We start from the raw sequence: 15,273 nt of genomic DNA on the forward strand, positions 1-15,273 counted from the left end.
CTTTGTCCAATTATATCCCATCTCAGAAAAAGAAATGGAAAAAACTATCAATAAACTCCCTAAGTGCCAAAAGCTGTCAAGTTCATGATGAATGGCAAAGCCACACATGAACCCTGAGATTCTGCAAAGCAGGTCAAAGGAGGATGGATTTCTCATTCAGTTTCCCCTGTGTGATTCTTCTCTCACTAATATCCCTCATAATAGAAATTATTATCATCAATATCTCTATTCAGCCCCAGGAACATATAGAGGAGCATTATAGGCTATTATTAGAACTCTTACAAGTCTCCTTCAAACTCCTAGGAAAAACCCCACCTTTATATGTAATAATGCAAAAATTCCCCTAGAGCCTCCCTATAACAAACCAGCAAATAGTGAGCTAATGTTAAAGATTTTAAAATCTTAACTTAGATACACAAGTGCCCTCAAAAACAGGCCTGAATAGTCTCCAAGTCTCTCCTCTCCCTGATCCCTGATTTGGTGGTTAACAATGAATAATAAATGGAGAAATTACCCTCAAAGGCTGGTACATCCCATTCCACTGACTGGACTGCTTTTTCCACCCCACAGCCAAGGAGACAAGTAAACACACCTCAAAAAGTTGTTAGTAACAAAGTTGTTGGTAACAAGGTTAAGTATGGCTTGTTCACTATCTCCAAGAAAAAACTTATGTTGAATATGGAGTTTCTATGCCAACCTTATGTGTAATCTCAAAGCATATAAAAATAAACCTCACACAAGGCAGTGTGGAGCAGTATTCATGATGCTTGCCTGGCTGAAATTCAAACTGTCTCTCATTCATCATGGGCCAATGCTGTCACACCACCTGGAGTCCCTGGACCTGGGGGAGCCAGCCTCCCCCACCTAAGGAAAAATGGTCAGGGGCAGTTGGATTCACAATTCTATAAAACATTTAAAGAATAATTAATCCCAATACTATATAAACTATTTGGGGAAATAGGCAAATAACAGTTCCACAAAATTCCTTTTGTGACACAAATAGGAAGATCAAAAACAGAAAGAAAATTATAGGCCAATTTCCTTAGCGAATATTAGATGACAAAATGTTTAAATAAAATACTAGCAAGGAGACCATAGCAATATATCACAAGGATCACTCATGACCAGGTGGGATTCATAACAGTGAGTGGGACATAATCTGTGCCTTTCTCTGTTTTTTAAGCCTTTTTAGCCAGTATCCCAATATTTTCAAGAACCCAGCTAGGAATTAGTCTTTCTCCTCAGAATTAGAATACCCCATTCTCTAGAACAGGGGTCGGCAATGTATGGCTCTTTCTGCAGGAGCCATAAAGTCAATTTTTTTTCAGGCGCTGTTACAGGAGCACTGTACGGCTCTCACGAAATTACATTTTAAAAATTGTGGTGTTTGTAGCTTTCATGGCCAAAAAGGTTGCCAACCCCTGCTCTAGAACAAAACCTTTGGCTTGTCTACTTTGAATTTCAAAGACCTTGACTGGTATCTGGAGACAAAGGGGAGCCATCAGAGGGTAATTTACAACTCAGTAATTTCCTTATCTTTTGAAGGTGTCACAGTGTCAAAGGATTTCATGTTCCCTTTACATATGTATGCTTTGTTACATCTTTGAATTTACTCACTGTTCTTCAAACTCTACTCTGATTCTGAATATTCATGATTCTGAATCTGACAGGAACAAAGGATGGTGGGGGGAGGGAGAGATAGGAGGGAAGGTTTCTGGGATTAGGCATTCTATGAACTGGTCATCTGAATTCAATGTATTGGCATTCCTTAAGCACCCTAAACTGGGAGTGTTGTCTTTTGGAATAGAAAAATAATCTGTTTTATATTTTGGCTTCTCAACTCTGAGACTGTGAATTCATTACAATGGTGGGGTCCACTGTTTGTGACCCAATCCCACTCACCAGAAATATAGGACTAGTCTAATATTAGAAAAATCATTAGCATAATTGACCACATCAATAACAAAATTAACAGAAATCACATCATTACCTTAATAGTTACAGAAAATGCTTTTGACAAATTACTACACCCATTTCCTTTAAACACAAGAAAGCAGGGCAGCTAATTGACTCAGTAGATTTGGAGCCATGCCTAGAGATGGGAGGTCCTGGGTTCAAATCTGAACTCAGATACTTCCTAGCTATGTGACTCTAGGCAAGTCAATTAACCACCATTGGAACCAAATTGGTTCCATGATGGAAGGTAGAGGTTTAAAAAAACAAACACTAGAAAGCATAAGAATAAAAGGGTTTTTTCTTAAAATGTGTTTGTTTTTTTAAATCTCTACCTTCCATTTTGGACAGAGACAGAAAAGTATGGACCAATTTCACTAATGAATATTGATACAAAAATTCAAGTAAAATACTAGCAAGGAAATTGTAGCAATATATCACAAGTGTTATGCACTATGACCAGGTAAGATTATATCAGGAATGCAGGGCTGGTTCAATCTTAGGAAAACTATATTATTATCTCTCTGAATATAAAAAAAAACTTTTGACAAAATAAAACACTTATTCCTATTAAAAACACTAGAAAGCACAGGAATAAATGGAGCTTCCCTTAAAATGGCAAGTAGTATTAAAAGCACAAGTAATTATTCATAATGAAGATAAGCTAGAAGATTTCCCAATAAGATCAATAGTGAAGTAAGGAAAATCAAAGATGCCCATTATCACCACTACTATTCAATATTATATGACCAATGCAAGACAAGTAGAAAAAGAAACAGAAGGTATTAGGCTAGGCAATAAACAAAATGATCACTCTTCCCAAATACTTAGAAAATCAATACTTAGAGAATCAATTAAAAAACTCATTGAGTGGGAAGCTAGGTGGCTCAGTGAACTGAGAGCCAGGTCTAGAGATGGGAGGCCCTGAGTGCAAAACTGCTTCAGACACATCCTAGCTGTGTGACCCTGGACAAGTTACTTAATTCCTATTGCCTAGGCCTTACCATTCCTCTGCTTTGGAACCAATATATAATAGTGATTCTAAACGGAAGGTAAGGGTTAAAAAAACAACAACTAGTTGAAACAATAACTTCAGCAGAGTTGCAGGACAGAAAATAAATTCACTTAAGTCGTCGATATTTCTATATGATACCAATAAAGTTCAGCAGCAAGAGAGAAAAAAATTCCATATGGAATAAATGCAGACAATATAAAATATTTGGAATCTACATGCCAAGACAAGCCCAGGAACTATATGAACACAATTACAAAACATTTTTCACACAAATAAAGTCAAGATCTAAACAATTAAAAATATTTATTGCTAATGGATAGGTTGAGACAATATAATGAAAATGACAGAGGGCAGCTGGGTAGCTCAGTGGATTGAGAGCCAGGCCTAGAGACAGGAGGTCCTGGGTTCAAATATGACCTCAGACACTTCCTAGCTGTGTGACCCTGGGCAAGTCACTTGACCTCCATTGCCTAGCCCTTACCCCTCCTTCTGCCTTAGAACCAATACACAGTATTGACTCCAAGATGGAAGGTAAGGGTTTAAAATAAATGACAATTCTATGTAAATTAATTTACTTATTCAGCACCATTTCAGTAAAACTACCAAAAATTATTTTATAGAGCTAGAAAAAAACAACAAAATTCCTCTAGAACAACAAAGGTCAAGAATACAAAGGAAATTAATGAAAAAAGTAAAGGAAGGTGGCCTAGCCTTACCAGACCTCAAACTTATACAAAGCAGTAATCATTAAAACAATCTGGTATTGCCTAAGAATTATAGTGGTGGATTATTTGAATGGATTAGGTACTAGTAGTTGATAAACTTAAAGATCTAAGCTTTTAGGATAAGAACACACTTTGAGAAAAACTGCTAGAAAAACTGGAAAAATAGTAAGGAAAAAAACCAGAAACTAGGTATAGATCAGTACACACATCATATATCAAGAAAAAGTCAAAATGGATATATGATTTAGATTTAAAGGGTGATACTATCCCACTTTAATCTCTAGAGAGCATGGTTTTCAACTCAGCTCAATTCTAATATATATTTGGTCCCACCAAATTTACATTCAAATATGACGTCACTGCTTCATACGTTGTTTTTTTTTTCAGCTGATGCTAAAATGCCTGGAGATGCCAAACCTTTTCATTTTAAATGGAAAAACAAACAAATCAAAGTGAAACCAACAAGAAAGAGGCTCATTTTCTTAGGGCCAACTGGGCCTTAGTGAGAAGAAAATTCTTGCCTTGTCTCTCAACTAAAAGCAACAATGGAGTCAAGAGCAAGCAGGCAGAGAGAAATGGGAATGTCTGAGGTCACCCAAAGCCTTTCTGAAGAAACCTCCAGTTATGGGGAAGTTATTTTGCAGTCATTTTTCAGTTCCATCTGACTTTGGGCTCTTATTTAGTGTTTTTTTTTTGACAAAGATGCCAGAGAGCTTTGTCATTTTCTTCTCCAGCTCATTTTACAGATGAGGAAATTGAGGATGATAGAATGAAGTGACTTGACCAGGGTCACCCTGTTAAGTGTCTGAGGTCAGATTTGACCCTCAGGAAACTCCAAGCCCATCATGTTACCACTTAGCTGCCCTTCTGGTTATAGAATCATTTTTTTTTAACCCTTACCTTCTTAGAATCAGTATTGTGTATTGGTTCTAAGGCAGAAGAGCAGCAAGGATTAGGTAATGGAGGTTATATACCCAGGGTCACACAGCTAGGAAGTGTCTGAGATCAGAGTTGAACCCAGGATTTCCCATCTCTAGGTATGGCTCTCCCACTGAGCCACCCAGCTGCCCCCTGGTTATAGAGTCAATTTTAAAAGCCTTCCCCTAACCACTTGGCTAATAGACAAGATTAATTATGTATCCCGTTTACACATGCTACTTCCATTCCATATCATCTTGGTTCTCCTAGAAATAGGTTTCCTAGTCTCTCTGATCATGTCATGTAGCATCAGAAGAGTCAGCCTGTATGTCAGAGTCCTGTTAAATAAGTAAAGCTTTTTGTGCAATATGGAGTTTTTTTTTTAATTAAAATTGACAAATTTCTATGTGTAACATGAATTTCCTCTAGTTACATTTAGCCAGATGACATTTCTTTAAGACACAGATCTCATATTGAGTAAAATTGAACATTCTGGGAAATTCAGTCCTGCTACATTGGAATAATGGGAAAATGGAAGAGGAAAATTTTCTGGCAAGACAAGACAGCCTCCCTTCCCCAGCCTGATGTCCATCTTGTGATGTTTCCCAGCAACCTAGACCCAGTTTCTGACTCATTGTTTCTTTCCTCTCCTCCTGCTCTTTTGGTTTGTTTTCTGTTCTATGCTTTCTCTATAAACCTTATCTATCCATGGCTGTTTTGGGTCTTGGAATAATAGCAATATCTAGCATTCTATCCAGCTACTATGTGTCAAGCACTTTATCAATTGGTAAGCATTTATTAAATGCTTACTATGTACCAGGCTCTGTGCTAAAACAGAAATGATAAGATTTGGTAGCTGGCTGTGTGAAGACCATCTATTCAATAACATTTATTAAAAGCCTACTATCAATATGTTATACATAACAATACATGTATAACCCAGATTGAATCACCTGCCAGCACCAGGAAGGGGAAGAGAAGGGAGGGAGATATAACTTAGGAAAACTTGTGTGGAAACTTGTTATACCATATAATTGGTAATAAAAAATTTTTTTTTTTAAAGAGCCAGGCATATTTTTTAAATATATCCAAAGCAAGCTCTTTACAAGAAAAACAGAAAATAGTTAACAGAAGGATTGGGTAAGGCTTCCTTTGGAAGGTATGATTTTAGTTGTGAGGTCAGTTATCAGAGTGGAGGAAAGAGAACATTCCAGACATGGAAGACAGCCAGAGAGAATGCCCCGAGCTGAGAGATGGAGTCTCATTCATGGAAGAGCCAGGAGGCACAGTGTCACAGGATAGAAGAGTATGTCAGGGAGTAAGGTGTTAGGAAGACTGGGCAAGTCGGAGGGGGCTAGGTTACAAACTGCTTTGAATGCCAGAGTAGTTTGTATTTGATTCTAGAGACAGTAGGGAGCCATTGGGGTTTATTAAGTAGGATAGTGACGTGGTTGGATCTGTTTTAAGAATATCTCTTTGGTGGCTGAATGAAGAATATTTTCCTCAAGGCCAGTGGCAGGGCAGATAGTTAGATCTGGTGAGCCTTCATCTTTCAGGAGGAATTACAGTTGGTAACTCCCTGCTTTTGAAGGGGATATAAATGGCTGCCATATTCCTGAGTCCATGACCCACTAGGGATTGGGGGGGGGGGTGTTCCCTGGTTGGCAGGAATTGGGTTGGGACTACTGGGGAGATATGTTTGGAGATGATCAGAACATTTTCTTTCACTTCTTTTATGAGTCAGGCAAATAAGTTACTCACATGACAAGTAAGAGCTACTCAGGAGTTAGGATTTTTCTTACTCTGGATTCACTAACCCAAATGCAGCTATCCTAAACAACTCAAGATGATTATGAAACCCCTGAGGTTAGAGATTGTGGCAATCCCCATTTGAGGATCCCTAGCTGTAGGCTTCCCTTTACATATAGGAAGTGAACAAGTGTTTGTGGAATGCTATTAGCTAAGATTTTTAATAGTGTTTTCCAAACATTTTCCTCACCGCAATAAGCTACTGGTAGAGTAAGGACCATTATTCTCATATATAAGAGCACTTGTTTAGCATTTTAGTGTACCATAAAGAAAGTTTAGTGAAAGAAGGAAGACATGGCCCACACAGACTTGAGTCTGTCAAAGCTTCTGAAGGAGATGGCAGTGTCTTTTTTTCTCTTGTGGTTGTGTCCATTTGTATGAGTCCTATCTGGCCTTGGGAGTGGGCAGAGGAATCCCACTGCCTAGCCAGCTAGAGATTCCCAGGTTTGCTTTAAAGAAAACTGGTCCTGGGGGCAATTGGGTAGCTCAGTGGATTGAGAGTCAGGCCTAGAGATGGGAGGTCCTAGGTACAAATCTGGCCTCAGACACTTCCCAGCTGTGTGACCCAGGGCAAGTCACTTAACCCCCATTGCCTACCCTTACTGCTCTTCTGTCTTGGAGCCAATACACAGTACTGACTCCAACAGGGAAGGTAAGGGTTTAAAAAAAGAAAGAAAGAAAGAAAGAAAACTTGTCTCTTTCCTATAACAATGATCAAATGAGATCAACCATACAAAAATTATATAAAGCACTTGGGCAAACCTTAAAGAGCTCTATAAATTGTTGGGACAGCTTTGGCATTAGATAGAGTGCCAGACCTAAAGTTAGTAAGACTTATTTTCCTAGACACTTACTAGCTGTGTGACCCTGGGTCCCTTAACCCTGTTGGCCTCAGTTCCTCCTCTGTAAAAAGGAGCTAGAGAAAGAAAAGGCAAACCACTTCAGTTTTTTTTGCTAAGAAAACTCCAAATGGAGGCATGAAGAGTCATAAACATTGAACAACAACCGAACAAAATGCTAGCCATCACTGTAATATATATATATATATTTCTTTAAACCCTTACCTTCCGTCTTGGAGTCAATACTGTGTTTTGGCTCTAAGGCAGAAGAGTGGTAAGGGTAGGCAATGGAGGTCAAGTGACTTGCCCAGGGTCACACAGCTGGGAAGTGTCAGATTTGAACCTAGGACCCCTGTCTCTAGGCCTGGCTCTCAATCCACTGAGCTACCCAGCTGCCCCCGACTGTAATATTTTTAACATTAAGTTAAAAGAATTTTTTTTTAGTTCTTTCTTTCCCTCCAGTCCCTTCTCTACCCAGTGGAAAGGCAGGAATATTGTCTTTTATTAATTTAATTAATTACTAGCTAATTAATTTAATTAATAAGATATCAATTATGTATGTGAAATTTCCATATTAGCCATGTTGTTAAAAAATGTTAAAAAAAAAAGGCAAGATAAAACAAAGAAAGTGAAAAAATACTTCATTATGTAGTTAAAAATAATTAAAATAATTTTCCCACCTGGGATAAACCAGATTCCATCTTAGGGTAACAGTGGATGAAGGTGAGAAGTCTTATGGTTGTCCTCGGAGTAAGCGCCCAGAAAGTGGAACAAAGAATGGCCAGTAAAGGGAGGGAATTCCAGTGTTGTTTCAAAGAATATTGCCTGAAGAGGCACGTGGCCAGAGATACCTCGTGGAGGGTGGGGGTGGGGTGACTACGGACTTGTGCAGGTGCGGAGTGGATGAACTTTGAAGGGGTGGGGCTCGGAGCTCCTTTCTGGCCTGCGTTTCAAGATGCTACAATTTCTAGGGTTTCCAGCCCCGAGTAAAGAATTCTTTTTCTTTGAACTCTGGAGCTCGAGAGGGCAGAACTTGATAGGACCATGTGGCTCACGTGCGGTGGTAGGAGCCCCGCCCCGTTGGAAGGGGGCGGGGCATATGGGCGGGGCTTGGTGGGGCGGGGCTGGTAGCTTGGTATTTTTCCCTGCAGTCGTTTGGTTCCCTCCAGACGCTCGCCGAAGCTCACAGGTGTAGAGCGACTCCCGGCTCGTGCTCCGGCCGCTGGGCACCTGGACTCTGTCCGCCCATTCGTACGTTCAGCCTCGACCATGCTGCGCAAGCTGACCCTCGACCAAATCAACGACTGGTTCACTATCGGCAAGACGGTGGCCAATGTAGAACTCCTTGGGTCACCGCCCACCTTCCCTGCTGGGCCTCCCGGGGTTGGGACACAGGCTTATAATGTCCAGACTCAGGCTCAGGTTTATTCCCAGGCCCAGGCCCAGTCCCAGGCTGAGGATGAGGCAGAGGCCCTGGCCGTGGCTGAGGCTGAAGCTGAGGCTGAAGCTGAGGCTGAAGCCAAGGCCGAGGCTGAGGCTGAGGCCGAGGCCGTAGCTGAGGCCGAAGCTGAAGCTGCGGCCCAGGCTGAGGCCCAGGCAGAGGCCGAGGCCCAGTCGGAGGTGGAGGCTGAGGCCGAGGTGAGATCAGGAGAAGAGGTGCGGAGACCAGCCCTCAGTGACCAGGCAGCATCAGCAACTGGTGGCTGTGTTGGCAGCGAGCAGGCCCATGTTCGAGCCTTGGCCTCCCCGGTGGTTGGCGGGTAAGGAGCCTGGGGAAACCTTATTGGAAATAGGTGTTCATGTGTGAGGAGGAGCAAAGGAGGGAAAGGACTCTAGTAGAGGAAACGGAACAATAGCTGCCTATTTTTGAAAGGTTTTATTGACTTTCTTCCCCGCCTTTCCCTCTTTTTACATAATATTAAAAAAAAAAAAAACTCCAATCCTTACATTCCATCTTAGAATGTATTGGTTCCAAGGCAGAAGAGCAGTAAGGACTAGGCAATGGGGATTAAGTGCCTTGAATCCCGTACCTTCTTGTATCTAGGTCTAATTCTTAATTAATGGAGCCAACTAGCTGCCCCCTCTGCTTAGCTTTTTAAAGCCTCTTACAACCTGGCCTCAACTTATCTCTCCACTCAGTGTACTTCATTCCCCAAATTACAGTTTGTGATCTAGCCAAACTAGCAGTCTTGCTCTTGCCTATACTCTATCCTCCTTGTCCGGAATGTTCTTTGACTCCCATAGCTTCTTTCTCCAAGATGCAGCTCTTCCTCACTAGCACTTTTTTGATCCCCTCACCACCCCCAACTGCTAGTACTCTTTCTTCCAAACTTTCTTAGGTTATTTATTTCATAGTATGTAAATTTTCCTCCCCCATTAGAATATAATCTCCTGGAGGTTAAGGTCTTCATTCTTTGTACTTTACTCTCCAGTGCCAGGCACAGTACCTACATGTATAAAAAGTGCTTGTCGAAGAATTTTAGTTTCTGAAAATGAGGATATTGAGTCCTATAGCCTTTTTATAACCTTGAAGTTCCATGATCATTAAAAATACTTTCCATCTCCGACATTCAAAAAGCACCTTTTGAGCTTTTTCCAGTTCTGGAGGCATTCCTATCCTATTTACCTGAGAAGAAGTCAGTGCAGTGGAAGGAGCACAGAATTTGTAGTCACAGAAACTGGGTTTGACTATGTTCCTAATCTTGGGCTAATATCAACTTTGCTTCTTTCTGCCTCTGTTTCCTTCTTTGTAAAATAAGGAACTTCAATTTAATGACTGTTTCAGGCCTTTTTAGTTATAAATCTGTATTCCTTTTAATATATAATCTTTTTAGGATTATCATAGCACTTTGTCTGATTTTTCTTTGCTCTTATCACATGTTATCCTGTACCATATTCATTTGTAAGTAGGTCCTTAGGATTTAAACATGTATAGAGACCTTAGAGACTATCTCATCTAATCATTTCTTTTTACACATGGGAAAACTAAGGCCCAAAGAGTGGCAGTGGTTTGTCCATGATGGCACGAGTCCTGAGTAGGTGAGGTTTATCTTACTCTCCTCTATTACATTGTAAGATCCTTAGTCCTGGGGTTATTGTCATTTTTCATCTCAGTATCTTAAGTGCTAACTAAGCACAATGCCTTGTATATGGTATATATTTAACACACATTAGTTTGATTGAAGTAACTAATTTCTCTGGTGCTTTAAAGTCTACAAAACAGTTGGCAGAAGAAGTGAGGAAAATGGCCTTCCCTTGAATGAGACACCAGTGAGGGATATGAGAAATTATTGTTGTACTTGCTAAAGATGAAAGCAAAGCAATTTGTCATGGGCATTAGTGTACCAGGGGCCAGATTTCTGATGGTCTTAGAGGATGTGCTAAGAATTTGTGTTCTATGTCCTTTGCCACTGAGGGTTCTCTGTGCTTTTTTTGCTGTAATAGTGAAGAATACATAAAACATATGTTTTCTACAACTCATTTAATTTCCCTTTGCAGTTAAGTAGCAGAACTTCTGTACGACTTGTGTAGCCGAATTCATGTTTGTTAGAAATAATGTATCTTCTTCTTTGGACATTCATCTTGAAAGGGACCTTGGAAGTATATAAGTGATTTTGGATCTATAGTTTTTAATATAAAATCTCTTCATTTTTATGACTCCACAATAACTCTGAGTTATATAGTACCATAGTATTCATTCCTATCTCCATTTTGCAGGTGAAGAAACAGATCCAGTGATTCTACCACTTGAAATATATTGAATAACTGTTATCCCAGCATTCTTGAAGATAATACATAGTTGACATTTCTAGGAAAACAGCCTTCTTAGATAATGTGCATGTGCTTATTATTCCTATTTTATAGGTGTATATAATAAGTTATAGTTTTATTTGCAGAGTATTGAGTTGTTGGGATATTATGAAGAATAAGAGTTCAGTCCACATTTTTAAGGAGCTCTGCAGCATAGAACATATTAAATAAGAGAGTTTGGATTTAGGGTGAACATTGAGGTCAACTCAAAGTTTCAGGCCCCTCCTTTTAAAGAGAAGGAAGCAAGAAGTCACAAGAAGCACTCATCAGAAGTGCAGATCCAGTGCTCTCTTCCTTGCACCAGAAGATGACATTTTACAGTTACTTGGCAATAAAAATTAATATATGTTCAAAGAGTCATTAGAATGGGTTGTTTGGAAGGGGAGTTTCTAGTCAAATTTTGGTGGAAGTGAGAGATATAGAAGTTCACATAGAGGAGAGGGGGAAGGTGTTAACAAGAAACATTAGGGCAAATTTTGAATTCCTGAAGGTAGAAATCACAAGGTTTGTGAGCTGCTTAAGGATTAATCTGACTGAAGGGGAGGATTCCCATGAAGGGTTGTAATGAAAGGTGAGCTTAGAGTCCTTGGAGATAATTATTGAGCAGTTAAGCATTTTTGGAAGTTTTTATAGCATAAGCATTTTTTCATTTCAGTTCTGTTAGTACAGCACTTTGCACAGAGTTTGCACTTGTTAAATAATTATTGAATGATGAGTTTGACTGGATTGCCTACTCCTTGCAATCTAGAGTTCCCGTTAGGATCCCTTCCTTCTTGTACTACTTATCTTGTTTAGGTCTTTTCCCTTTTATGCTTTCCTTTGTATTCTTTCTTATGCTTCCTTTTCCTTACTACTACTTAAGGGGAGGAGAAAGAGGATGTGTGTACACTTAGCTGCTATGCATTTTGGTTACTTTTTCTGTTCAGAATTAAGTACTAGCTTCCTTAGGAGTCAGGTTGATAGCCATATATCTATTGCTTCCACTTTGAAGACAGATGCCTTTGCCATTAGCTCCCTACTTTGGAGGACAAGGAATATAGTGTCAGGTTTTATCCCCTATTTAAAGTGTTGCAGATCAGAGAAGTTATTTGGAATTTGATTGTTTTCCAGTAAGTCAAAAACGATGGATTAGGTAAAATCTTTATAGTCTACAAAACTGCTTTGAAACTCTTAAAATGATTCTTTTTGCAATTAGTGGTAGTGAGGAGTAGTGGATAGTCAACCTTAGTTGAGAAGACTTGGGTTCAAGTCCTGCCTCTGGCCAGTCTAGCTTCCATATTCATGAACTCTGAAATTCCCTAATCTGATCACAATCTCTTTACAATCCTTCACTCTCTCTTCCTTGTAACTGAATCCTGTTCTTTACCCTCATTATGACTGCCAGCCCAGCATTCCAGCAGTAGCTACATTCTCTTTCTCCATCTTGACCCTTTAACTCTCCTCTTGAATGCCTCTTAATCCTACTGCCAAATCATGGTAGTCCTCAGGCTTAGGTTACTCCCAACATTTTCTGCCTTTGCTCCTATCTATACTACTTAATGAAGCGAAAGGAAATCATGAAACTCCTTTGTCCACCAAAATTCCTTATATAGACTCTTACAGCTTATATAGAGGGAGTTTACTTACTAAAGTCTCCTTCACGAATCCTAGATCAAGACCCACCCTTTTTCCCTTAACAGAGCAAAACCCCAAAAATTTGTTTGTACAATAACCTTTTAATTGTAATTCCTTTACCAAATGTAGTTATACCTATTATATAATATTTTAAAAAGCTGAATTGAATTTTTTTTTTTTTTTTGCTATACAAAAGATGCACTAGAACGGTGTTACTCATTGTGCTGTAAGGAAACCTGAAACACCTCATCAGCTTAAAAAAAAAGAACCATATATTATTTTGTTAATAGGTATAAAAATAATTTTAGAGGATTTTACTACAAGGGTTCTTCCAAATATTTATTTAACCCAATGGGTATTGAGAACTGTTACACTAGAGGATGCTCAGAAATATTTAGCCTTGCCTTAGAATGCCTAAAATATAAGAAATACATCTCTTGTGAAATTTTGTATATTTTCCTAGATGGCTATTTTCTTTTTCTTCCCCTTTGAAGTTTGGGTGAAAGTTATGAGAAAATTGCTTTAGTGTCTCCTTTGATTATCTTGGTCATTCTTTAGGGTTTAGAATATCTAAGCTTAGATATTCTGAGGCAGTTAACTTAAATGTTGGTAATTTTAAATTAAACCAACATTTTTTGATTAGCAAAAAACTAATTTTTGTTCTAATTAAGACTTTTTACATTATCATGTAGTTCAACTTCACTGAACATTTATTAAGCACTACTATATAAAGAATACTGATTAAGAACTAAGGAAATTCCCAAGTCAGTATAATAAGGTAAGTTGATTTGTTGGTAAGGAATTTCCCTGATCCACCCCCTTATCTCTAATACAAAATGGCATCAGGTTAGTATAAAACAAATGCTCTGGTGATAGTGATTAGGACTATAATTATAGAATCTGAGCTTGTAAAAAATTTGGAGGGCATCTTGTTCAAATTCAACTTTTATAGGGATGTATAAAAGAGATTTCTATTAAATAGTAGTCTTTCCTCTTCTCTTTCAAGAACTCTTAACAACACAGAACATGAGGAAACCCATTCCCCTTTTAATTAGTAGGAAGTTTATCCTTATTTTGAGCCTAAATCAAGTCTTTACAACTTCTTTCCATTCATCTTTTTTCTCATTGCCCCAAACTCCTCTTACTGTGACCAAGAGGGAAATTTTAAGGAGACTGAATCTGCCTCCTTTATTATGCTATAGTCTTATTAAGTGGGAGTGAATACAATTAATTTTTTTAAACCTTTACCTTCTTCTTAGAATAGTGATTCTAAGTGCTGGGCAGCCCAGGGTCACCCAGGTAGAAAATATCTGAGGTCAAATTTGAACCCAGGACTTCCCATCTCAGGACTGGCTCTCAATCCACTGAGCCACCCAGCTGCTCCTACAATTAATTTTTAAAAGATTTTGTTTATGATCTAGGAAATAAGAAAGCTTTCATAAAGCTTTGTTTGCAAATATCTGTGATGGTCTGAATTGTTAGAAAACCTTTTTCAATAGATGGCTTCATTTAGAACACTTTTTGTCCGAGATGGCACAGTACAATGGAGGGATGGGATATTCCAGTGCCATTACACAAATGGAGTCATCAGAACAGACTTGAGTCATCTAACATTTGTTTTGTGCCCATGTATTTAAAAAAACCCCAAAAACCAACCAGAAAATTATTACAGTCTGTTTTAGAATTGATAAAAAAGCAATAAGGTCTAGGCAATTGGGGGTAAGTAACCCATGCTCTCTTACAGGGTTGCATTCACTAACTTTTTCATTTCAAAGCTGGGAAGTACTAGAGACTTTCATACAAAACCTTGTTTTTACATATGAAGAAGTGGAGATCTTGGAAAAATGTAAATACTCCAAAATGCCTCTTTTTTTAGGGACTTACATCAGAAGGCAGTGGACCTCTGTTTTCCTCAAAGACTTTTAAACAACTTCAGAAAGAGTTTGTGAAATAATACTAAGAGAGATGATGTTAAAATATGAAACTTCTTTTAGATTTTTGGGTCGACTTCAAACTTATTTGTATTAGAGTCATCTTAATTTTTGTTGAGGCCTGGCCTTGTGGATGCATTTATTATATTAATTGATTTGAGATTTAATTCAAGTAAAACCAAAATTTTATGTTTGGTAAGGGAGAAAGTGGAGCTTGTGCATTTTCTCCCCTCCTTAATTTTGGAATTGACATTTTTTTTGTTTACATGCTTGCTTATAGACAGAATCAAATAATTTTCTTTACATATTTGCTGACCTTTGTACAAAGTCTACTTTTGGGGTTCTTCAATGAGCTTTTTGCTTTCTTTCATAGAATTATCATAAATCTCTGAATTGCCATTTTAAAACTTTTTAGATTGTTTTTTCACATTTTGTTTGAGCTAACAGGGAAGGTTATTTGAAGTTAAATAGTATGTGAATTTTGTTCTAGGAGACCACCAACTATTAATGTGGTTAAAACTCAGACTATTTCCTTCACTTAATCTGGAGATAATATATGCATTTTATGATGTTGCTTGTGTTTTAGATCGCTATTATGTTGTGAATACAATTGATTACAATTTTAAAATATTCATTTTATTCTACATATAGCTTCTATA

General features: G+C 38.5%; 1 protein-coding gene across 1 annotated transcript in view; it reads left to right on the forward strand.

The window, feature by feature from the left end:
* Positions 1–8,528: 8,528 nt before the first annotated feature.
* TDRD9 (tudor domain containing 9) overlaps positions 8,529–15,273 on the forward strand; it is a 208,212-nt gene continuing 201,467 nt past the window's right edge. The window contains exons 1-2 of the mRNA XM_044659911.1: positions 8,529–9,015; positions 12,614–12,670. Coding sequence (XP_044515846.1) covers positions 8,529–9,015; positions 12,614–12,670 — 544 coding nt within the window. The remainder of the gene's footprint in view (positions 9,016–12,613; positions 12,671–15,273) is intronic.

This window comes from Gracilinanus agilis, chromosome 2, assembly GCF_016433145.1.
Source record: "Gracilinanus agilis isolate LMUSP501 chromosome 2, AgileGrace, whole genome shotgun sequence".
Lineage (NCBI taxonomy): Eukaryota > Metazoa > Chordata > Mammalia > Didelphimorphia > Didelphidae > Gracilinanus > Gracilinanus agilis.